General features: G+C 43.9%; 1 protein-coding gene across 2 annotated transcripts in view; it reads left to right on the top strand.

The window, feature by feature from the left end:
- DPYSL3 (dihydropyrimidinase like 3) overlaps positions 1-24,297 on the top strand; it is a 115,642-nt gene that overhangs the window by 41,319 nt on the left and 50,026 nt on the right. The window contains exon 1 of one of the 2 annotated variants that reach the window (XM_070793773.1): positions 9,269-9,450. The exons of the other annotated variant lie outside the window; for it this stretch is intronic. Coding sequence (XP_070649874.1) covers positions 9,412-9,450 — 39 coding nt within the window. The 5' untranslated portion in view covers positions 9,269-9,411. Of the gene's footprint in view, positions 1-9,268; positions 9,451-24,297 lie in introns of those variants that run through there. 2 annotated transcript variants of the gene reach the window in all.

The following is a 24,297-nucleotide window of genomic DNA, read 5'->3' as shown; positions in this document are numbered from 1 at the left end:
ATAGGGTTGACTGAGGCCACAGCAGCAGAAGGGGCACATCCATGTCTAGAATATGTGTTCATTTCTATAAAAATGAATCACTGTTCTTTCCAGTGTGAAAGGGGTCTAAGGTTATCTACATCTGTGTGTATCTTTGAGGGATGGTGCCATCTTGGGGAGGCATCTGTTCCTGGCAGGCATGATGTTTGAGAGCACCAGTAGTGGGATCAACACTGGTGTGTGGACATTCTCTGCATGGCCTCCATCCCTGCCACCGTGTCTTGTCTCCTCCATTCTTGTGCCCACTGTGTGCCAACATTGGGTTGAGGACAGCTGATGTCAGCTAACTGAGACATTTTGTCTGCCTCATTGTTTCATGCCTCTTCTGTGATGGATGCTCTCTGGAGGACATTAAGATACTATATATATATATATATATATATATATATATATATATATACACACACACACACGCATATATATCTTCACTCTTAAAGCCCACTCCCATAAGTCTCCCATGTGCTTCTAACTAAGGCTACCTTTTCCTTGGTCTTGAATCCTTCCCCTTACCACCTAAGAATGCTTCAACACTCACTCTACATAATCTTGAATCAGTTTTCTTTCCAAAGTGGATGCCTAGGTGTACTGTCTGAAGCTCTGGCCATTTGGGAAAGGATCTCTTCACTGCTGTCTTTCAGCACCACCCCTGAGTGGGACTGTCAGGTGGCCATGGTCAGATATCAGTGTGGTCTACACACTGAGCCAACCCTTCTAGAAATCAGGCTCAGGTGTTCTGCTCCTCCATCAGCTGATCCTAAGGACCATGCTGCTGCTGCTAAGTCACTTCAGTCGTGTCCAACTCTGTGCGACCCCATAGACGGCAGCCCACCAGGCTCCCCCGTCCCTGGGATTCTCCAGGCAAGAACACTGGAGTGGGTTGCCATTTCCTTCTCCAATAAAAGTGAAAAGTGAAAGTGAAGTCGCTCAGTCGTGTCCAACTCTTAGTGACCCCATGGACTGCAGCCCACCAGGCTCCTCCATCCATGGGATTTTCCAGGCAAGAGTACTGGAGTGGGGTGCCATTGCCTTCTCCCCCTAAGGACCATAGGTGTGTAACAAAAGTACTGGAGCAGTAGTAGTGAATAACGTGGGAGACAGGGCCACTTGCTCAGATAGTTTACTTGTGCCCTTTAGCCCTTCTCACAGTCAATTGCTGCTTGGCCAATTGCTGCTTAGCCAACTTAATCTTATGACTTGGCGGTTCTGATAGAACCCAGCTCATGGTGGATATTTCTGACCGCATGACCACTTCTTGACCCAGGTCAAGTCTTCTGTCTCTACCAAGGTCCAGTAACATTCAAGGACCTATTTTTCAAATACTGCATAATTCTCTTACCCCAGAGCCCTAAGAGTTCTTACCTGTGAACTCCTGTTGGAAGTGCATAACCTTCACGGGGTGACTTCTCCCAGCACGAACACCTCCAGTGCAGTAGAATGTATTGGGGCATATGGCTAAAGGGGCAGGGCCATTTGTATTGCATCCTGGACCTTCTGTGTAGCCCTTTCCTATCCTAGGTGCCGCTCAGAGCTGACAGCCTTTGATGTATATGTGCTGTCAAAGTGTCTCCAGGTATGGATTAAGTTGTGTTTAAAACCTGAAGAGGCCACCCAGGCTTTGGAGAAAGCCAGAGGCCTGCAGAATCATCCTCCACTGAGGAAATCAACAAGAATGTCCATCCGGGAAGAAGTAGGTTTTGTGGCTCATTGGTAAAGAATACACCTGAATGCAGGAGAAGCAGGTTTGGTCCCTGGGTCGGGAAGATCCCCTGGAGGAGGAAATGACAACCCACTCCAGTATTCTTGCCTGGAGAATCCCGTGGACAGGGGAGCCTGGCGGGTACAGTTCATGGTGTTGCACAGAGTTGGACATGACCGAGCAACTACAGGTTTGCACACCATCACAGGTTTGCACACCTTGCTCATGTTAATAGAAGTTTGAGTTGGAATAAGCCCCTGAGAATACTTTTCTTTGGCTATCACTTTTTTTTTTCTTTTTTTGGCTTATGTGTTTCAAGGATAGGATTGTTTGTCAGGTTATTTCTGTGTATTTAATATGTAAACATCTAATAATAGCAGGTGAATCATCGCTTTGATTTTCTTTCTGTGACACTGGAAGTACATGACTAAGCTTTCCTTTGTTTGAAATGTAGGTAAAATTAATGGACCCAGATGACTTAATGGGCAGTTCTGAGATTAAATGTTTATTCGCATTAGAATAGCCTGTATATTTCACAAAAGCCTTGTGTGTGGCTTTTGCCCCTTGACAACTCTTCTCTGTTTTGTGACTATGTTTTTCTTCATCCTTCAAATCAGGACCAGGGAGAATATTTACCCATAATTATATAGCAAAATATAAATGTCTTTTTAAAAAGTAGAATTTTTCAATAGTCAAAACTGTATAAATTACCAAGCACTTATTTTACATATTTGGGGGATTAAAGGGAAGACAGAATATTCTTGACTCCCCCCCCACCATTCAATTAATTTCCCCTCATTGATTCTACTCTTCCAAGCCTTATAGCAGAGTTGGAGACTACAAAGATAAATAAGACATAGTCCCTGACACAAATGAGTTCAGCAAATAGTAACCAGAACATTAAAAAATAATGGTAGGAATGTTATTGTTGTGCTTAAGTTGCTCAGTTGTGTCCGACTCTTTGCAACCCCATGGACTGTAGCCCACCAGGCTCCTCCATCCATGGAATTCTCCAGGCAAGAATACTGGAGTGGGTTGCCATGCCCTCCTCCAGGGAATCATCCCAACCCAGGGATTGAACCCAGGTCTCCCACACTGCAGCTGGATTCTTTACCATCTGAGCCATCAGGGAAGCCAGCTGCCATCTAATTAATTTAGTTTGTGCTAAGAGCTTTGCATGAATAATCTTATTTAATCTTCAGTATATCTACTGTCCTTTGCCCACCCCACCCCCCATACTTGTGCCCTGCTTTCTCTCACAACCAGCTTAGATCCCATGCTTTACCCTCAATTCCCTGAGTTTCCTTCTCCCTTCTCAGCACTCATCTAGCAAAACCCTGGTGAAATTCCACAGGCTGCCTGCTGCAAGACTGCATGTATACAGCTGTATATGACTAAAGGCATACTTCTTGGTCTCTCTTGAAATTTATGGTTGCTACCTGGGACGGGAGAGATCCTTAGTCCTGTCAGGGAATCATACCGTATTTCTGTAGTCCCTTTATTCTCCTACAAACTGATTTTATCCCAGCTCCTCACCCCTCTTAATTTTCAGTACCTTTTCTCCCAGACTGTCTTGGCTGATGGCAGAGAAAACAGACACAGTCAGAAGAGAACTGCTGTAAACCCCCTCCATGAAATTTACCTAGCTGCCCATCTCTGTGCCAGTGTACTCTAACCCTCTGGTTACTGGTGGGGGGAACAGTCTTTGCTCTTGAGTAAGGGCACGCCCTCCATCTGAACACTAGATGTCCCCTGTGCTGTCCCATTTCTCTCCCGCATCGTGAAGTGACCCCTTCTTTCTGAATCAGCCCCACTGACATTAAACCCTGCTGGGCTATTTCCTTCATAATGGATTCTACTTTCTCTAGTTACTGCTCTGTATCCTTGTCCCTGTTTACAAAATATCCCTTGCAAGTGTTGCTTATATTTGGGATTTCCCATTTACAGTTTGATTTTTCTCTTGGAAATGCTCTAATCAGATTTTTTTTAAGACTAGTCTTCATTTGTTCTTTTTTTATTTATTTTTATTTTTTGGGGGGGTGCTACATTAGGTTTTCATTGTGGCTCACAGGATCTTCCCTGTGGCTAGCGGGCTCTCCAGTCGTGGTGCTCGCTCAGTATTTGCAGACTTAATTGCCCTGCAACATGTGGGATATTAGTTCCCAGACCAGGGATCGAATAGCATCCTCTGCACTGGAAGGCAGATTCTTAGTTACTGGACCACTAGGGAAATTCTTCCAATCAGATTTCATGCCCACAGCTTCATTAAGACTGCTATAGTGGATGCACAGTAAGTATTACCTGAGTAATTTACTACTTGCTCACACACACACACACACACATACGTAAAACACTGTAAGATGGACATGAAGATACTCTGTAGGTGTTCTGGACAAGGCCCTTGGTGATTTCACGCAGTGATGAATTCTCAGCTCCCCTCGGTGCTTGACCTTTCAACAGCACGTGAACACTTCTTCTTATTTGAAATAATTTGTATTTCTTGACCTTCACAGCACTGTACTCTCATGGTGTCCAGGCTGTCTCATTGACCTCTGCCCCTGCTGGTTCTTCTGTTAGCCCCAGGATGCTGACTTACCTCAGAGCTCCATTTCTGCTCATGTCCTTGGCCAGCTCATCCAGAGTTGTTACTTTAAATAATACTCAGAGGTTAACCGCTCCCAAATTTGTATCTCTTCCCTTCGATTTCTGATTTCGAATATCAGCCTGCCTGCTCCCCATCTCACTTAGGTGTTGAATAGGAATGTCACACGCATATTCCTGACTCTCCTTCCCAACCCCATTTCTCCTACAATCCCCCTCATCTTTCCAGTAGCCCAGCCAATACATTTAGTATAATCTTTGATTCCTCTTTTCCTCATACCCCAGTCAAATCCAGCAGCAAATGTCATTGGCTTTACCTTGAACTATATCTAATACCTGACCATTTGTCACTGCTTCCACTGTTACCATTTGTTCTAAGACACCAGACCACCATCTCACCTGACCTTCTGATGTGGAAAATTCCAGCCCATCCTCAAGACAATGGAATGACTTTCACTTCCCCATCCCTATCTTATTCCCAGTGTACTTGCTACCATTTTAAACACTATGCTTTTTTGAAAAACACTATATAATTTTATATTCTTGATTTATCCCTTCCCTAGGATGGAAGCTTCACTGGGGCATTTTGTCTATTTTATTCAAATATTTGTATCCCTAGTGCCTGGAGACCCATAATAGGTACTCAATAAATATTAGTTGAATGAATTAATAAATCATCACAAAAATACTATGTGGTAGGTCATAAGATGCTCATTTAGAGATGAAGTAACCAAGACTCAGAAGGTTGAAATAATCTGCTGAAGATCACAGAAATAGGAACTGGATGACTTGGAATATGGACTGAGGTTCCTCTATTTCCAAGTCCAGATCTTTAAGCAGTATAATTTCCTGGGTTCTAGTCCATAGTTTTCTTATGAATTCAGTATCAATTTTTTAAAAAGAAATTCTTTAAATTAACATAAGGCTTTTGATCTTCTCTTATGCTTTGAATGGCAACTCATTTCAAAGTCACAGCTCTCTAATCACTGTTCAGGTACCAAATCTATTTTATAGTCATTCCTTGGCCCATGTATTGCCTTGGATTTAGCAAAATGATTCCTCACCATCTTGAATTCAGTTGCTCTGAAATCTAGAATCAGGAAATCCTAAGAAGGCTTAGAGGAACAAAAATAGATCTTCTTAAATGCCCTTTAAGGACATTTTAATAACAGGACACTCTAACAACTTTAAGAACAAGAACGTTCTTCTTCTATCTATTTACTCTTTCTTCAGACACAATTTGAAACATTTTTACATTCACTTACCTAAGAATTATTGAGCAATTTCTGTGGCATGGCCCTATTTCATACACTCAGGACCCAGCGGTAAATGAAACACACACATTCCTTGCCCTCAGGGAGTTTACATTCTAGTGACAAGAGGGAAGATAATAATTAACATATCATGTGATCAAAAGTGCTGTGAAGATAAATAAAGCATAGAAAGGGACTAACAGGTGGCACATGGTATTCTCTTGAATAAGGGTATAAAATAAACTCCCTGAGATCCAGGATATTATTATTATCTTTTTTAAAAAAATGTTTATTTGGCTACATCAGGTCTTAATTGTGGTACACAGACTCTCAGGTTGTGGTGTGGGCTCCAGAGAACACAGGCTCAGCAGTTGTGCATGGGCTTAGTGCTCCAAGCACGTGGGACCTTAGTTTCCGGACCAGGGATTGAACTGGTGGCTCCTGCATTGCAAGGCAGACTCTTAACCATTGGGCCACCAGGGAATACTTATCATCATCAGTATTATTATTCATATCTGTAGCACTAGATCCTAGGAAAGTAAGTAGTATACACAGGATAAATGCTGAATATTGTGAGAATGAACGAATGCATAACCATGAAGAAGAGAGCCCAGTTAGAAGGATCCTGCGGTAGCTCAGGTGGTAGCTGGTGGAGCCTAAACACAGAGGGAAGCTTTGTAGATTTAGAGAAGAAATCATAGTGTGTACATATGTAATAAACCCAAGACTATTTCCAACCTTAAAGTTGGACGTGAACTGCAAATTGAATTGTACTGAGGAAGAGAAGTCAAGGTTTGGACAATGCCAATCAGGCTTTGGCCCGAGCAATAAGAATAAAGTAGCCTTGACTGAGGTGTGGAAATCTATGGATGTGGTAAGTTTGGTGGCCAAAATTAAGTTTCTTTGGGACCATAAATTAAGTCGCTCTGCATCTCCCTCTCATTCTCTCATAGTTTCCTGAGATATCTAAAGCCAAATACTGCTGTGTATCCAAGGAAAACCATTCAGAGTCATTCTACTGTGGAAAAGAGCAAAAATCCATGCTGGTTCCACCCCTCACTCTCTTGGCCAGACACAGAGGCATCTTGTGTTGATCGCTGCCTTTCTTCTTACTCCTTGAATAAGAAGGGCACAGCCAACAACGGCTTTTCCTTTCAAACTCATCTCAGACACTTGATTTTGATTTAAAAAAGAGAAAGATGATTGAAGGGGATGAAAGAGGGGAAAAAATAGGGTTTGTTGTACATTTCTGCTCATGGCAACAGCTTGAACTGATTAGCTGGTTATTATGCATTCTTGTGCATGGCTTTTCACAGCAGTCTGATCCAGAGAAACATCTCAAGTCCTTTTCTGCATGGCTTCTTGCAGGCAAACCTGACCTCAAAGAGATTAACCAAGCCTTGTAATTTGAAAGAACAGACACCCCCAAAATCATCAAGTGATCAAAAATATGGTATGAATAAATATATTTATCAGAGTGTGTTCTGGATTCTAATGATGGTAACAGGAGATAATTAGCATGCAAGAAAGGAAAAAAAAAAAAACCTGACAAACCCACTAAATTTAAAAAAAAGAAGAAGGCAGTGGCATTTCTTTAGGATTGTAAATGTCCCCTACATATATATATATATATAAATTTTTTTTTTTTTTTTTGCGTTTCCTAAGAAGAACTTGCAAGATCCCTTTAAACAAGTTTAGGGCAGTAAAATCAATGGGAAAGATTCAGACCTCTGCAGGGTTTGAATAGTATGCAGTTAATTCTCTTTTTACTCTGTTCTAAATATAATCCTGCTCATTTGCATGCCAATCCCCAGAATGCTTTGTAATTTCACAACTCTTGGCTAGTGGTCTCAGCACTTATGCTTTCAGAACAAAGCAAAATGTTTAGGGCGTGTCTTTGGCTTTAGTCTTTTTTTCTTTTTTTTCCCCCTGTGCTTTGCAAAGAGTACAGAGAGGTGACCTTTTCTTGGCATTCATGCTGCAAGCCAAAGGATCACAGAAATAAAGTGGAGAATGCTGTGGACTTTTCCTGTGAAGACTGCATTCAGTCTAGTTACCCATGAATAACCAGCCACTTGGATTAACTCACTCGAGTGAGTTTCAGGGGGGTTTGGCCTGCCCTTTAATTATGTGACCAGGCTGGTTCATTTTAGGTTTAGGGAAAGCCTAAATCGGAGCATTCTGTACCCTCATTCTGCCGATGCTTTATGTAGCTTCTTTATTGCAAAGGAAGCCTTTAACTTAATGAAAAGATGTCACAAAGTGTGGTTGGTGGCCTGCCTTATAGAAATGTGAATTCAAGTTCCCTAACACAGACCTAGTCATGCTCAATGATAATCTGCGGAATTTCTGTGGAGGGGGGGAGGGTTAGGATTCATAAGGGGGTGAAGTGATCATAAGAGACTTGAAAAGGGGGGCTTTATGATTTTTGCACAGCAAGCCATTGTTGTTGTTGTTATTCAAATAGTGTATTTGGGTGTGTCTTTTTTTTTTCCAGGAGAGTTTAGAAAGCTCCCCCATCAGGCCATCCCTCAGCACCCCTGCCTATTTCCTCCAAACATGCCTTCCTTGGCCTTTTAATTGAAGCACATAGCAAAATAAGAATATATTCCAGCACCGAAAGATCGTGTCTTTTGCTCCTAATAGCACGCTTACCTTTGTCTCTCAGCCCTGCCTAAAGTAAACTCGGGATTGTGACCAGCACACATCGGACCGCTCACAAAAACCACGGCTGCGCAGTAACGCGCCAGGGCTTTTGCCTTCTCACTACAGGTGTTTTCTGCTCCTTGCTCACGGAGCAGCGTTACTGCTGTTTCATCGATTCTGAGAGCCAGACAGTGGAATTCCTTTAAAGCACAGTATTTCGAGAATTATGTTTACAATACAGAGAACAGCTTTTGGTAGCCGACACGGGGCCCCCTCGCAACCTTCCGAGAGTGAGGGTTACTTCGCATTTTTTGATTCCCATTTTCATGGTCTCGGGATAGCAGCGGCTGGCCAGGCTGCACAAAGTCGGCGCGGTTCTCGGCTTTCTAAGGGGATCGCGCCGGCTGTTTATACACTCGGTGACCAGCAGAGGCGGCGCCCGGCCTCCGCGTTAACAAAGGCGGCGGCTGCGGCATTCAGCCCGCAGGGTGGCGGAGGAGGGCGGGTGCCCGAAGAGAAGCCCGGAGCCGTCTTCTTTCTGAAACGAGGGTCTGGAAGGTGGGAAATCGGAACAGAGTCAGGTCAGAGGCGTGGGCTTGGTCCGCGGGGACGAGAGGGCGACGCTGGTGCTTCTCTGCCGACACTGGGGACTGCAGTATCCCCGCCCCGAACAGTCCCTCGCGCCCCCTGGTGGCGGTGGAGCAGGCTGACTCTGCTGCACTCGCAAGTCACCAAAAAGGAAGAAAAAGAAAAAGTGGGTGAGGCAGATGCAAAGAGGAAAATCAATAGGGATAAGAGAGTAGAGGGAGGAGTCGCGGATCAGCCATTCTTGTCTTACGGGGTTCCAGCTGGTACCGCAAAAGAAAAAAAAAAAAAAAAAGCCAGGGCGTGAACGCGAGTTAGGAGGGTGTGTGTGTGTGTGTGTGTGTGTGTGTGTGTGTGTGGAGCGGGGGGGAGGTCGGGGGTGAAAGGGGGACCAGAGAGATTTACTATTGTCTCTGGCAGCCGCCACGGGAGCCGGGGAGGGGGGCGGAGGCGAGAGGAGGCGGCGGCCGCGGCCAGCGCACCATTCGCTCCACCTGATCTTGGGGCGCTGTGCGCTGAGGAAGACGCGGGCGAGCAGGAGCAGAAGGAGGAGGGAGGCAGGCAGCTGCTGCAGCCACCGCCGCCGCCACCATGTCCTACCAAGGCAAGAAGAACATCCCGCGCATCACGGTGAGTCGGACACCACTCCGGCTCGCTCGCTCGCTCGCTCGTTCTCGGCTGCTCTGCAGGGGCTTGGATCCTGCCGGCTTCCCCGGGCCAGTCCCCAGGGAGGGACCGCGACCCGGGGTCCGAGGGGGTGGAGAGCGGCGGTCAGTCCAGCCGGCGCGGCAGGGCGCCACCCAGACGGAGCGACCCTGGGGTTTGGGGAAAACCAAACAAAGAGGAAACCCAAACAGTGACAGTGGCGTGGAGAACTTTGGGTTATTTATCTTCCTTTCCCACCGCTCGGTAGTTCCCAAATAACAGGCCCTCCGTCGACCCCCGTGCCACCTGGGTCGTCCGTGTGAGCTGCCCCAGGCGAGACGTGATTTTTTTTGTAGAAGGTTCCTTCTTGGCGGGGTGGAGCATGGAGAAATGACACCTTTACCGAGAGGTCTTGGTTAGCCCGACCGCTCCCATCTCTGAGCTCCAGCCCCGTGGCTCTGATGGGGTGCCTGACCATCCGTCCTCACCTTGGCCACTGCTTGCTTGTATTAACCCCAGTGCGTATCTCGGTGCGTCATACTTGGGGACTGGACAGCTAACGTGGCTCTGTAGTGAGAATAACCAACTTTTTTTTTTTTTTTTTTTTTTTGGGCTCTTGGTGCATTTGCATTTTTTCCTGTAATTACTCCCCTTTACCCCAAGAAAAGGCTGAGTTTTTAGAGCACATTTTAGTTTGCGGTGGCAGGCGCGTGCTGTGTGCATGCCGCGTCCAACTGCCATTGTGTGCAGAGCCGAGCCCTTGCGGCCAGCGGGTGTCAGACGCGCTGGGCAAGCCCCTAGGGCGGGGTGGAGCGGGGATGTGCCATAACCAGGTAGAGAAGCCTCATTTTCGTTGGCGTCCAGCAAGCAGCTCTCGGAGCAAAAATACCGCGCCCGGGTCTGGGATTTCTCCAGAATGCGCTGAAATGACGCCCCCCTCCCTGGAAAGGACACACGACAGGCTGGAATGGACAGTTTTAAAAAAGGGCAAGACAAAAGCAACAGAAAACCCACTGACATTTGTTAGTTGAGCACGAAGCAGTGCGGTTGTGCTTTGTCTGTAGCGAGTGAGGTGTGTGTGTGTGTGTGTGTGTGTGTGTGTGTGTGTGTGTGTGTGTGTGTGTGTGTGTGTAGTGTGTAGTAAGGGAACGTGTGGCTACTCCATCTTTGCAAGACGAACAAAGGAAGTGATGAGCTGGCCCCTGGGAGGCTCTGCAGCTGCCCTAGGGCAGTGATGTACCGGCTTCTGTAGTTCATTTGCCCCATCCACTCGGTTTTGCTGTGGGCACGAGTCTGTTTGCACTTGTTCCCGTTAGGCTTGGAACAACCTGATTGCCGTCCAGGACCTTCCCCTCTGCAGGCAGGAGGAAGCTCTTCTTGCTTTTAGTGCACTTTATTGTCAGGTGGTTTATTTCTCTTGCAGTATCCTAGCTTTTCATGCATCTGAGCTTCACTGGACACACATGCGCCACACCCCTACCTGCTGCCCACCTGGTCCCAGGGGAGGAACACTCTCCAGGGGGACAGAGTTGGGATGGGTAGGGATTCTCTCGCCAGGTAGAGGCACTGGGCTTAAGCCCATCCTCCTTGACCACTACCTGATAGCATTGACTTCACATTATTATAAAAACATAGTGAGTCTTTTACAATTCACAGTATTTTCTCGGTGCCAATTGGCTTTGCAAAAAACTGTGGTGATACTTTTTTTAAACTGATTGGGACAAAAGCACAATTTTTCTACTTATTTCTCTAACTCTGGAGAGATGAACCACCGCTCTCATGCTATGACATGTGACAGCTATGCTGTAAATCTGCCACTTGCTGTATATCCAGTATGCACTTGCCATTTCTGTTTGGGATAAGCAGAGAACAGATTATTTTTTTCTTCCCAGTCTGACGGCAGTGGTTCTTCTTAGATTCAGCCTGTGCCCTGGTATTGAGGGCCACACCCATTCTTCTAGGTATCACTTAAGCCACCTTTAAGGAAAGATACCGACGTTTAGCCCATAGGGTAATAGCCTTACAAGCCCCTGTAATTGTGTTGGTGCCCCAATCCCAGGGCCCGGTTTGCAGGGGCTCCCTTTTGTTCCCGCTTGGATGCTCTTCCCTGGGGCGCATCCTTCATTTTCAGTGTGGCTTCCATCCTTTCTCTGCTCGTGGGGCGTGGCGCTGCATAGCAGCCTCCACCACCAAACCCGGGCTGTGCCTACGGCAACTGAACGGCAATAGACGGCGGTTGTGAATTTCTTCGAGCCAGCCTGCCTTGCATTCATTGTTGAGAGGGTTGTGGGGTGGGGAGAGGCAAAAGGGCAAGACTGGAAGGGGCTTTTGATCTTTGGGGGAAATAATGCATTTGTCAATTTTTCTCATGCTTTGTGTTTGTATTTCTTAGAACATGGATTCTATTTTAGAAGAAAACGTAATTCTTGTACTCTTGCATGTCCAAAGAAGAGTATGGTTATGTACATACTACCAGAGGCTAACTAGATATAGGTAAAAACATAAAAATATGGACATAGGTCTATATATTCACAGAAAATATGATTAAAGATCTAAATATAACATATATCCCCTGCTGTCAAGTCTAGTCCAAATTTTAAATGGTAAGATTGTGGAATTTGACTTAATTTCCTATCCTCTATATTCCTTTCTGTGCAGACTGCCCCACCCAGTAGCTAAAATGTCCCTGTAATCTGAGACCGATGGGGGCAGTCTTTCTTGCCAAGCACCTCTGCTTCGACAGGCACCACCCTCTGCCACAATTTGGGGGACACAGGAAGGTTTTGTTTGTTTGCTTGTTTTCTGTTTTTCCTTTCCTTCTTGCTGCCCTCCTGAGAGGAAAGCATTGCTACTACCCTGTGTTTATCGGTTTCCTGGAAGGGGTTATTTCTCTGTCGCGGGTATAATTGGCTGGGGCTTTCCCTGGGAGTAGCTCCAGCCCCAGATCTCATTGTTCTTCTCAGGTCATCCTCCTGCGTGACCTGCATGTGCTTATCCCAACACTAGCCCTTGCTTCTAAATGTCAGAGACAGCAGTTTGGGTGGTCCCGCCAGTCAGAGCAGGGACCTGGTATTGTCATCCACCTCTGTCTCTGTCTCACACAGTTCCTGGCATACAGATGCCTAATGAGAACTGGTTAAATCAATACATGAATTAAAAATTGCTCCTACCAAGAACAGCTCATACCTACTGAGTGTTTCTTTGGTTTCAGATATTGTATCTTACATGCATTGTTTCATTTAATCCCTCAAATCAACACTGTCTGAGAGGTACTATCGTTATCTCTGTTTTATAGATTTTTTTTCTCTGCCCAGGGTCAGAGATATACCAAGTATTCTGGGCAGGACTCAAACCTCCACACCTGACTGAAATCAAAGTGCCTCACCGCCACACTGGTCTTGGTGGCTCCACCCCGACCATCATTCTGAGAAGGTGACAGTGGGGCAATGGTTTAGATCCTATAACGTGGTCTCTCTTATTCTTTACATTGAATAAATGTAAACTTGAGAGATGGTATCTGACCGTCTTGACTCTGCAGGTAGAAAGTTTGCTAGTTACACTCTGTTTTCTTCTGAAAGAGGCTGCAGCTTGAAGCTGGCAACAAGAGTGAGTGGAGATCTAACGCTTAAGCTCCAGTGCTTTCCAGGTATTCTCTTATCGGAGTCTCTGCAAAAACCCACTTTACAGTTAAGGAGATTGAGACCTAGAGAGAGGAAGTCAGTTATCCAGAGTCACACACAGAGGATAGGAGGCAATGCCGGAAATCAAACACAGGTCTTGTCTGACCTCACAGCCTCAACTGCCTGCCTCGTAGAGGCACCTGCAGTGGGGATTTTGAAAGGTGTGGATTAAGAGCTCCAGAATTCCCTCTAGGAGACAAATCGCCGAGAAGTGCCTTTTTGCAAATACTAACTGGATTTCTGTTAATACAACCTTGCAGCTAATGCATTTCTGCTGCATTGGAGATTGGGGTATATGTGTGTGGCGTTTGAGAATTGCTGGAAGGCACACACTCTGGAGCATGACTTGGAAGGTTTGGCCTCTAGGTTGTATAATCAGGGCCCTGTGATCTCATTTGAAGGGTATCATTGTGAGTGTCATGGGAATTTTTCATTTGGGAGGGGAAGCGAAGGAGCTGTGTGAACTGAAGGAATACCCAGGTCTCTGTAGTGCTTGAGCTGGGGGCCTTAGGCTAGACTACAACCCAGGGAAGGGGCCAGTGAAACCCCATCCCTGGATCTGTTTCTGCCTTTTGCTTCAGGAAGTGTCACTTTGGATTGGGAGAAAATATTAGGAGATGCAGGATAAGAGTTTGGGAGACCAAAAGAAGAGATGTCCCCCAAAACCAGCTTGATCCATGTAAGGTGTATTGGAAGGGAAGTTCCAGAGAAAAGACAGGAAAAGTATCAAAGACTTAGAAATGGGAAGCATCTTAAATATCTGATCATGAAAATCAAGCCCTGCCTGGGTTGTTCATTTGTTACTTTATTTTTTGTACAGGTTTGTAGTGACTTGGAGCCAGGATATTCTTCTTCCTCAAACACTAGTGAAATGCCTCAGGTGGATAAAGAGAGCTCTGACTATGAGTAGCTATGACTGAGCCAGCTGGGCACTTGGGGGAATTCTGGAGAAATAGATTTTCTGAGAGGATTCAAGTCTATGTAGTCAAACTGTCAATTTACAAATAAAAATCCTCCCTTCTTATCTCACTGGGCTCTTGAAAGGCTCAGATGAAGGAATGACTGTGGACAATGGTCTCTAAACCCCAGATGTATTCAAGCTGGGAAACATTTATTTTAAAGTCTTAACTACTTTGAAATGGGGAAATTAATAAAGGAAGATTGACAAAGGTCTAGCTTATTAAGAGACTACTTTAGGAATCAATGTTTCAATAAAAGTTTTCAAAAACAAATGAAAATCAGCACAATGTTTTAAGCAAAGTGTGTTTTCTGGTTTAGTTATGTTATGGTGTTTCTCAGAATTATGCTTACCTTTCATTTCTGACAAGCTACTCGAGGCTATTAGACTGCCTTTGGACTTTGATACGGAGATTCTCTGTTAACCTAAAGAAAGGGCATTTTCCTTATTTAGGATGAACTATATTGCTTTCAGTCCTAATCAGCTTCTAGCCTACACAGACACAGGTTATGGATACCCTTTCTAGCAATTTCTTCACAACTCCCAGTTGAATGGCTTTTTCTCTGTCCTTTCTCCTTAATTAGGGAAAAAGTAGTAAAATTGAGATAGAACTGAAAAAGTCTTCATGTCCTAAAGGGCTCTCTCTTCTTTACCCATTGACATATTTCCTAGAACTGTTTGTCTGCTTACTATATTTGAAAAAAATTACAAAATTCTTACAACAGTAGGAATGTCTCCCTGGGAGGTAAATGCGCCTCTCTTTGATTAAATCATTGCTTGTAATCATAAACGAAGTGGAAATGTAAATATGCCATCTCCTCTAGGGACAGATGATAATCGAAGGACTGGCCTTTCCCTGGTCACTCCCTCCTCAAGTCAGTGCTGTTTAACTGTTCTCCCATTTTCTGTAGCCAGAGGGAAACCAATGAGAATGGCCCTGGACAACCCAGAGGAAGAGGTTCCTCTGTTTTCAGACTCTTCTACTGTGAAATCCCCTTTTCATCAAATTCAATATGTGTCTATTTCATATATATTCATTGTGAAATAGATGATGATACATATGTAATACACCAGAAGATAGTTTGGTAGAATAGGATGAGCCCTTCAACTTGGCCTCTTCTTTGGCTCTAGTCTGTACGTGGAGTCTAGTACAAAAACTACTTCTCTGGGGGAACATTTCTCCTGTTAACTAGATTATAGGGGACTTAGTGCTTGGACTAAGCCTAGTGGAGCTATTATATATTTATCATTACCATTTATTGAGAGCCTTAGCACAAGTGACATGGATTATCTCATTTGACTCACAACAGCTCCTATAGCTCTAATGGTTAACCATCATTCTGTGTTCTGGATAGAGCCTCTGAGAGATTAAGTAACTTGACCAAAGTGACACAGCCACAAAAGCAAGATTCTGGGATTGATCCCTCCAGGGATGGGTTAGTTCACAGGCGGGAAAGCCGTAATTCCGTATTCACGGATGACTGTCCCCACCCCCTTGCCACCAGCTAGCCACACCTGTTAGCTCACTAACGGGGGCCAAAGTTCACAGAGTGGAAGGGGTGGGGATGGTCAGGCCAAGACCTCTCATATCACCGTTGGAACAACTGAGTCCACGTCCCCCTAGAAGTGATTCGTGCATTGCTCTGCCCGCTGTCTGAGTTAGCTTCCGGCTTTCCCCCAGGAGCATGTGTGAGTGTAGGGTGGAATCTATCTTGCGTAAGTACAGATCTGGGCCCAAGGTTCCTTCTCACTGTCTGTCCCTGTCCTCTTCCCAGACATAGAAGGAGCCAGGCTCTCTGTTCTCCTTCAGCAGGGCCAGGAACATAGCACACGCCCTGCACTCTAAGCCAGATGGGGAGCTCTGCTTAGGAATGGTCCGGGAACGTAGGGGACATCTGGAATTCAAGGGCACAGTTCCCTTGGCTAAGTTAGTCTTTTTTTCTGTGGAAGGGCTGGGAAGTGAGCTTTCAAAGATAAAATAAGATTTGATTTTTTAAGAGAGGGATTCCTCTGATGGGTGGAGCAGAGGAACCCTTTTGTTTGGTGGCGCAGGAAAAGGCAGGAAGCCCCTGATGAAGTGTTGGCACATTGTGGTCCGGGCTGCCCTTACCTCTGATTTCTCTGTGACTCTGGGAAAACCTTATTATCCCCCTCGGACTCTGCGTCAGTCAGATGAGGGTATCGAACTAGATGGTCCTTGAGTCCCTGCCAGTGCAGATGACCCTGTGAGCCTTTATTTTGTCTTCTGTTTTCTCCTGAGATTATGGCCATCCATCTATGCTGTGTTCTAAATTGGAAGAGGGGAGTCCTGATCCTTCCCCAGAAGGGAAGAGAAAGCAGTGAGAAAGTGAATGAGGGCGGTAGTCGTTGGCTTAAATTTAGTGGGAGCAGCCAACATCTGTGTTGGGTAGAAGGGTCTCTGGTTGCTTTTTCTCCTTAAAACCTTAGCCTGTTCTCATTCAGAGAGTGAACTTGGTTAATAGACTGCGTGCAAGAGAGCAATGGAATGATGATGACTGATAGGTCCTTTCCTTAGAAGAGCTTTAGTATTCATTCCAATGAGTATTATTAAGATGATACCATGATTCATTTGCTGGCATGTATGGTGTCTCTTCTGGATAAGGCTGCCATTGATAAGGGCACAAAGGCGCCAGTTGCCCCAAAACTAGACTGGTCAGATAAACAAGCAAACCAACAGGGAACAGCTCCCAGTCTATAGATGCTCTGCAAGCTCTTTTCACTTGCTGCTGCCAATATCTGAAATGAGGTGGCTCCCGCCCAGTGGAAATAGCCTCGTGCCCAAAGGCCAAATAATGTCGTGGATGCTCCTTCGGGTAGGGGTGGGTTTTAGTTTCATTGTCACTGAATTTCTATCACTTTTCCTTTGGCTGGCACATTTTAAGCCCTCTGTAAACATTTATTGAATGAGTGGGTACATTTATTTAACATTTACTTTGCAGGAATAATGTCAAGTGAGCAGATGATCAGAACATGTGTGCATTTGTGCTTCTACATCATCTTCTCTTTCACTGACAACTTTGTAGAATATTAACTTTTATTTATCTGTTGGCTGCATTGACACGTGGGGTCTTCGTTGCAGCATTAGAGATCTTTTTGTTGCATTGCACGGGCTTCTCTCCAGTTGTGGTTTGTGAGCTTAGTTGTCCTGAGGCATGTAGGCTCTTAATTCCGTAACCAGGGATTGAATCTGCAACCCTTGCATTGGAAGGTGGATTCTTAACCACTGGACCACCAGGGAAGTCCCTTTTCACTTCCTTATATTTCTGTTATTAGCTTTTATTCCTAAAATTCATTTTTGGTTTGAGGGGTGGGGACAGTTAAAACACATTTTTCTGAGCTTATCTCTGGCTGTAAGTCATACAATCGATAGTCTCAATGATCTAAGTGTAATTATAATCATTAGATCCTTTAAAGGGGAGCATCTATAAGGGAAGGTAGAAGAGGAGAATTAAAGTATATTCATATAATCTAAAATACTGCATTTGAAGTACCATGTGTATAAAGATGTGTCATATATAGTTAATCAGGTATGATAATACCTTTTCCTTTTTTGAATGAATATTTTGCCCATGATCATCTTTTTGCTTAGCAATGTGATGCTTGTCACAGGAGCATCTGAAAATAATAAGAATTAGCATTTATTTATCCTGTATTACGGCTTCCCTGGTGGCTCAGCGGTAAAGACTCTGCCTCTTATGCAGGTGCCTCGGGTTGGATCCCTGGGTTGGGAAGATCTGGAGAATGAAAAGGCAACCCGCAACCCACTCCAGTATTCTTGCCTGGGGAATGTCCATGGGGCAGCAAGAGTTGGACATAACTTAGCGAGTAAACTAACATCACCTTATTCTGTATTAAGTCCTTTTTATTTCTTATCTCATGCAATTGTCAAAACCACTCAGTTAGGTAGATGGCTTTCCAACTAGATCTTCCCATTTTATTGGGAGGAAACTTTGAGAGATCAGGCAATTGGCCTAAGATCACAGAAGCCTTTCAGTGGTGGAACCAAAATTCATACTGACTCAGAACCACAGTCTTAACCCCATTCTACAGCGCTGCCTTAAATTCTGCCTTCTTTTATCTTCTTGTACCTATGGGGTCATGACACATCTGTCCAAATTGGAGTTAGTTACCGAAGGCATGCTTAAGTCCTTCTCCACACCTCTTTCCTGAGGGGCAGATTATGAAAGATCGGAAGCACAGTCATTTGGTCCCCTTCTCTGCAGAGGTTTGGGTGCCAGAGCCCTGTCTGGTTCCCTAAACTCCCCCGCCTTCCCCTCGGAGCAGCCTCGCTTCCAGGCTTGTTAGGAGGAGCTCCCAACGGTTGTGCTTAAACACAGCCAGCTTTCCAGGGAGGTGCCCGCCACACTCAGCACTCAAGGCTGTTGTGCATTGAATTAGCAAAGGATACCCATGAGGGCGCTCTTCATCAGGTGGACTTGAATGCCTCCTTCTCATGCTGTGTATGCTGCGGCCCCCCACCCCAGCTTCTTTAATAAATCCTAAGCAAGATTCCGCCAAAGTGTTGACTTAATGGGGCTCTGTAAAACTCAGAGAATCAGGAGATCCTACGAGAATGTTTCAGTCTAGTCTCCCCTTACAGATGAGGAAACTAAAACCCAAGTCTCAATTTGAGACTGAATTAGAGCTTTTTCTACTCTCTGGTTTACTGTAGGGCACTAAAATTTACAAAATGAGTAGGTTTCCCCCCCCCCGAGTTGTGTCCAAAAAAACCATGATGTTTTTAGAAAAATTTACCAAAAAAAAAAATGAGGACAATAAAAATAAGTGAAATTATAAAGTTTGAATATACCCATTTAAAGTGTTTTCTTCATACTGTATATACTGTTTATTAAAATAGTACAGCACCTTATTCATCCTATTTTATGCCCTGCTTTTCATTCTGTAGTGTATTATGACATGACATCTTTCCATGTTTTAAATATTCTTTTATGCCATAATTTTATTCTTTTTTTAAAATTGAAGTATAATTGTGTTATAATGTGTTAATTTCTGCTGTACGGCAAAGTGATTCAGTTATACATAGGAGTATGCATGTATATATATCTCTTTTTAATATTCTTTTCCTTCATAGTTGATCACTGGCTACTGAATACAGTTTCCTGCGCTGTACTGTAGGACCTTGTTCTTAATCCGTCCTATATATAGTAGTTTGCATCTGCGAATCCCAAACTCCTAATCTCTCCCTCCCCCCACTTCTCCTCCCCCTCCGCCTTGTCAACCACAAGTTTGTTCTCTGTGTCTGTGAGTCTGTTACTGTTTGTAAATAGGTTCGTTTGTGTCATATTTTAGATTCCACGTATAAGCATATGGTATTTGTCTTTCTCTTCCTGACTTACTTCACTAAATCCATCCATGCTGCTGCAGATGGCATAATTTCTTTCTTCCTATGGTTGCGTAATATTTCATCGTATGTATGTACCACATCTTCTATACCCATTCATCTGTCCATGGACATTTAGGCTGTTCACGTGTCTTGGTTACTGTGATCAGTGCCGCTATGAACACTGGGGCTGCGTGTATCTTCTTGAATTACAGTTTTGTCCAAATATATGCCTGAGAATGGGATTGCTGCGTCATATGGCAACTCTGTTTTTACATAACATAATTTCAGATATCTTCATATTGTTCCCAGTGCTTCAGTCAGTTCTGTTTTGTTTGAATTTTCGATTGTTTCCGAGACCTTGTATTCAACAGCAAGAAATGAAACGGTGGCCGTGTTTTCAGTTGCTGCTTTTTAGCGGAAGTCAGAAGTTGCCCCATGCTAAGTTGAGTACCTTGCCCACATTTGCTCAGCTTGTGTTAGATTCTGATTTGAGTCCCAGTATCTTTGAGGTTAGTCTTATATTCTTGTCATCTCTCTACTTGATCCAGCAGTTTTGCCATTTTCAGGGGGAAAACTACTGCCCCTCTCTATTTTCTCCTGCTCTCCCCATGAGCACGTGTTTGTCCCTTCACCACCACCGTGCTTACCTCCCTGTCTTGCTGAGGCTGCTGACATCTGTAGAGATACACCGTGTCTCAGGACCAAAAGCTACGCAGCTGGAGAGGAAGTATGCCTGTTCTCCTCTCCCCTCCTTCTCCTTAATGGCTTAACCTATAAGCTTGGAAGCTGGTTTTAATTTTACATTTTCTGTGTATACGTGTGTTTGTTTTTAAAAAATTTCCCCACTTAATTCTTTCAAGGAGAACTTTATTTGAAATTATACTCTCTTTCCCCCCCAAGCCAATCTGTGTCCCATATCTTGATGCGATTACTTTGTTTGGGGAGATTGATAAATTCAGAGTGGAGTTTCTGGTTTATCCAACCAAGTTGGTTTAAATTATGGCCTTAGAAAGGGCTTGCAACAACCTAAAACATTTTAGAACAGTTGAATGTAATCCTCTTCTGCTTCTAGAAAAATCCATCCTAGATTTATTCCACAAAGAAGGTATGTTTTTGTTTTGTTGTGTTGTCATTCCAGTTATTTCATTGCATGCTCTGTCTCAGATTCTTTGCTGTGAGAAATCAACTTAGCATTGGTTGGTTAAGGCCAGGAAGAGAAATAAGAAATGCATTATTCCAACCCTCTTATTTTAAGGATTAAGAAAATGTGGACCAAAGAGGGAAGATAACTTGCCAGAGGTCAGGCAGAGAAATAGTTTTTGAAAACATGCATGAGGCAAAGGACTCATTTCCTTTGCGCTGGTTCAGTTCTTTTCTCACATTTTTTTTTAGGGGTAAAATGTGAAGGGTGTGTTATGAACAGATTTGTATCCACTTGAAATTCATGTGTTAAAATTCTGACCCCCTAGTACCTCAAAATGTGACTGTGCTTGGAGATAGGGTCTTTAAAAGAATAATTAAGTGAAATGAATTCATCAGAGTGGGCTCTGATCTGGTGTGATGGGTGTCTTACCAGAACAGATTAGGACATGGACACCCAGAGAAGGACACAGGGAGGAGAAACTGGGCAAGCTGAGGAGGGTGGCCTCAGAAGGAACTAACCCTGCTGACACCTTGACCTTGGACTTGGAGCCTGCAGAACTGTGAGAAAATAAACGTGTGTTGTTTAAGACAACCAGTCTGTGGCACTTTGCTGTGGCAGCAGCAAACTAGTATGGAGGGAAGTTAAGAACAATGACATTTAAAATTCAAAATTTCAGATTTGTAAAGCTCTTAGTGAACAGGAAGGGGAAACCCAGGTAATTAGTTTTTTAAGGAAATAATGCCATGCCAAAGCCTGTACTAACTTGATTTTCAATCATAATTTTATATATGGCATCTCATTTCATGCTATAACATGCCTAAAGCTATATATAGCTCCACCTTATAGATGAGGAAACTGAGGCTCAGACATTTAACTTATCTAAATGTACGTATTTATTGACTAAGTGGTGAAGGTTCGTCCAAATTCATCTCCTTGCCTGACTTTAAAACCTTCATCCATTACACTGAAGTTGACCTGAGCTATTTAGTAACCATTGTTAGGAAGTTGCTTAAAGATAGGAAGGGAAAATTTTCAGTCACCTGGAATCCACTTGATCGATTGATCAGGAAATATTTGGCTGTTGATTTTAGGATAAAAATGGAGATCAGGGAAATTTTAAGATAACATATTTGAGTATCTCTTCCCAGTGGGTTCACATGTCAAAATGAAATTCATGTTCACAGTGATGGACCCTAGGCCCTAAAGAAATCTGACCCATCAGAAGAGAATCAGTTACCCATGCTGGGTCATATTTGCTAAGGCAGGAAAGCAGACCCATACATACATCTGTAACACAAGGGGGCATGGAAACAGTCTATGCCAGAGTTTTGCCACTGCATATTTTACTTTTATTTTATTTTTATTATTTACTTACTTATTTTGGTATGGCACTTAGGGTCCTAGCTCCCCAGCCAGGAATCAAACCTGCATCCCCTGCAGTGGAAGTGTGGAGTCTTAACCACTGGTCCGCCAGGTCTTATTGCTGAAAAAAGACCTGATAAATGTGTAATCAACCAAAAAAATCAAATGAACTTGAGCTGCTGGTAAAATCTTTTGTTAGGATATGGGAAATAGAAGATGCTTTAACTACTGAACATTGACAACTCTCTTACAGCAGTGTCGTCCCTGTTTTAAGGTAGTGTGGTCTATCATTCTTAAACATATGGGTTAAACTTATTTTCATGTCCCCCTGGCAACTCCGATGGGTTAAGAATCTGTCTGCAATGTGGGGGACCTGGGTTCAATCCCTGATCGAGAAGATCCCCTGGAGAAGGGAATGGCAATGCACTCCCGTATTCTTGCCTTGGAGAATCCTATGGACAGAGGAGCCTGGCGGGCTATAGTCCATGGGGTCGCAAAAAGTTGGACATGACTGAGTGACTAACACTTTTAAACTTACTTGGACTTTATCAGTAAGAATATACAAGCAAGTTGAGAGGTGCCTGGGCTTTGCTTACAACAGATCCTGGGGACAAGGCCCAGCCCAGCTATATACCTGCTGTGTAACTTATTGGGCTCTATCTTTCGAAGAGACTCTTGATCCAGCCACATTTCCCCATTTTTTCATCCCTGCCACCACCACCTTGCTAGAGCTTCCATCACCTTACTGCAGGAGCCTTCCACTGGTCTCAGTGCCCCCATGTTGCTAGCCATCAGGTCATTTCTTCATGCATGAGTGAAGTGATCCTTTAACTTGTAAATCAGATCAAGTCACTCCCCAGGTCAAAAATTTGTTTTGGAGACTTCCCTGGTGGTCCAGTGGTTAAGAATTTGACTTCCAGTGCAGGGGACATGGGTTCAATTCCTGGTCAGGGAATTAAGATCCCCTGTGCCTCAGGGCAACTAAGCCCACGTAACACAGGGAAGACCCAACGTAGCCAAAACAAACTCTGTTGCACTTGGAATAGCACCCAGACGACAGTGCTCAAGGTTCCACGTGGCCTGGCCCCTACTATCTCCACTGCCTCTGGAGTATTGGCATCAGACATCTTCCCTTCTCTCTCTCTCTCTCACCTAACATGTGCAGCTCAGAGCTCCTTCACTCTCTGCACCCTTGGAGATGGGAACAGTCTTTTCTAGGAGTCTTTATTTGTGAAGCTCAGTTCTGCAGACAGCTTCTTAGATATGCCTTTTCTTGAAAACCTAGTCAGAAGCAGTCCCAGACCATTCCAACCCTCCACCACCCCCTCACCTTCTTTCTAAATGTCACTTATCACTGTTGAAATTACACTACTTAGTAGCTGACTTAATCTTTGCTGTTTCAACTGCTACAGTTGTAAGGTCAGGGATTTAATTTTGGTCACTCATGTGTCCCTAGTACTGTGAATGGGAGGCATTTACAAACATTACACGAAGGAATGAATAGATAAATAAATGAATGAATGGAAAGGCACACTGTTCCTTTACCTTAAACACATGTGCTTTTCCTCAGTAAGCAGTCTGGGGAGGACAGGTGTCCAGAAAATAGGGTTATCAGAGGACAACTATGTCTGTGAATCTGTTTCTATTTTTATATAGATGCATTTGTATTATTTTTTAGGTTCTATAAGTGATATCATCTAATATTTATCTTTCTCTGACTTATTTCACTAAGCATAATATTTTCTAGGTCCATCCATGTTGCTGCAAATGACAATATTTCATTCCTTTAAGGTTGAATAATATTCCATTGCATAAATGTAGCGCATCTTTAAAAAAAACTTCTATTGTGTATAGTTGCGCGTTGTATTGTTTTCTGCTGTGTAGCAAGTGAATCACTTATGCTGCATGCCCAAAACTAACTCAATATTTTGAATCAATTATACTTCAATTAAAAAATCAAAAATTAAAAAAAAAAGACAGCTAAACTATCTGTCTCGTGGTCTAATCTCAAGTGAATGACGTGATCAATGAAAGATGAAAAGACTTGGGATAATGGACACAAGTCCTAACACATAGATGAAAACCTGCTGCTTCTGAGATGACTTGTAAAGACTCACAAAAGTTATAACTTATGCTATTTTTTAGACACAATTTAATACATGTCACAATGTACATCTTATTCTATTATGCAGAAGATATCTGCAACTGTAAACCTCAGCAGCCCAGGCACTTTTGGAAACATTCCTGAGCAGAGACATGTCATAAAAGAATGGATTAGTGTGGAACTATTCCAAAGAAGGCTGTTCTCTGGTGTTAGAATCAC

The sequence above is a fragment of the Bos indicus genome, chromosome 7 (assembly GCF_029378745.1).
Source record: "Bos indicus isolate NIAB-ARS_2022 breed Sahiwal x Tharparkar chromosome 7, NIAB-ARS_B.indTharparkar_mat_pri_1.0, whole genome shotgun sequence".
In the NCBI taxonomy this organism is placed as follows: Eukaryota; Metazoa; Chordata; class Mammalia; order Artiodactyla; family Bovidae; genus Bos; species Bos indicus.
This window is presented reverse-complemented; position numbering and strand designations above follow the sequence as displayed.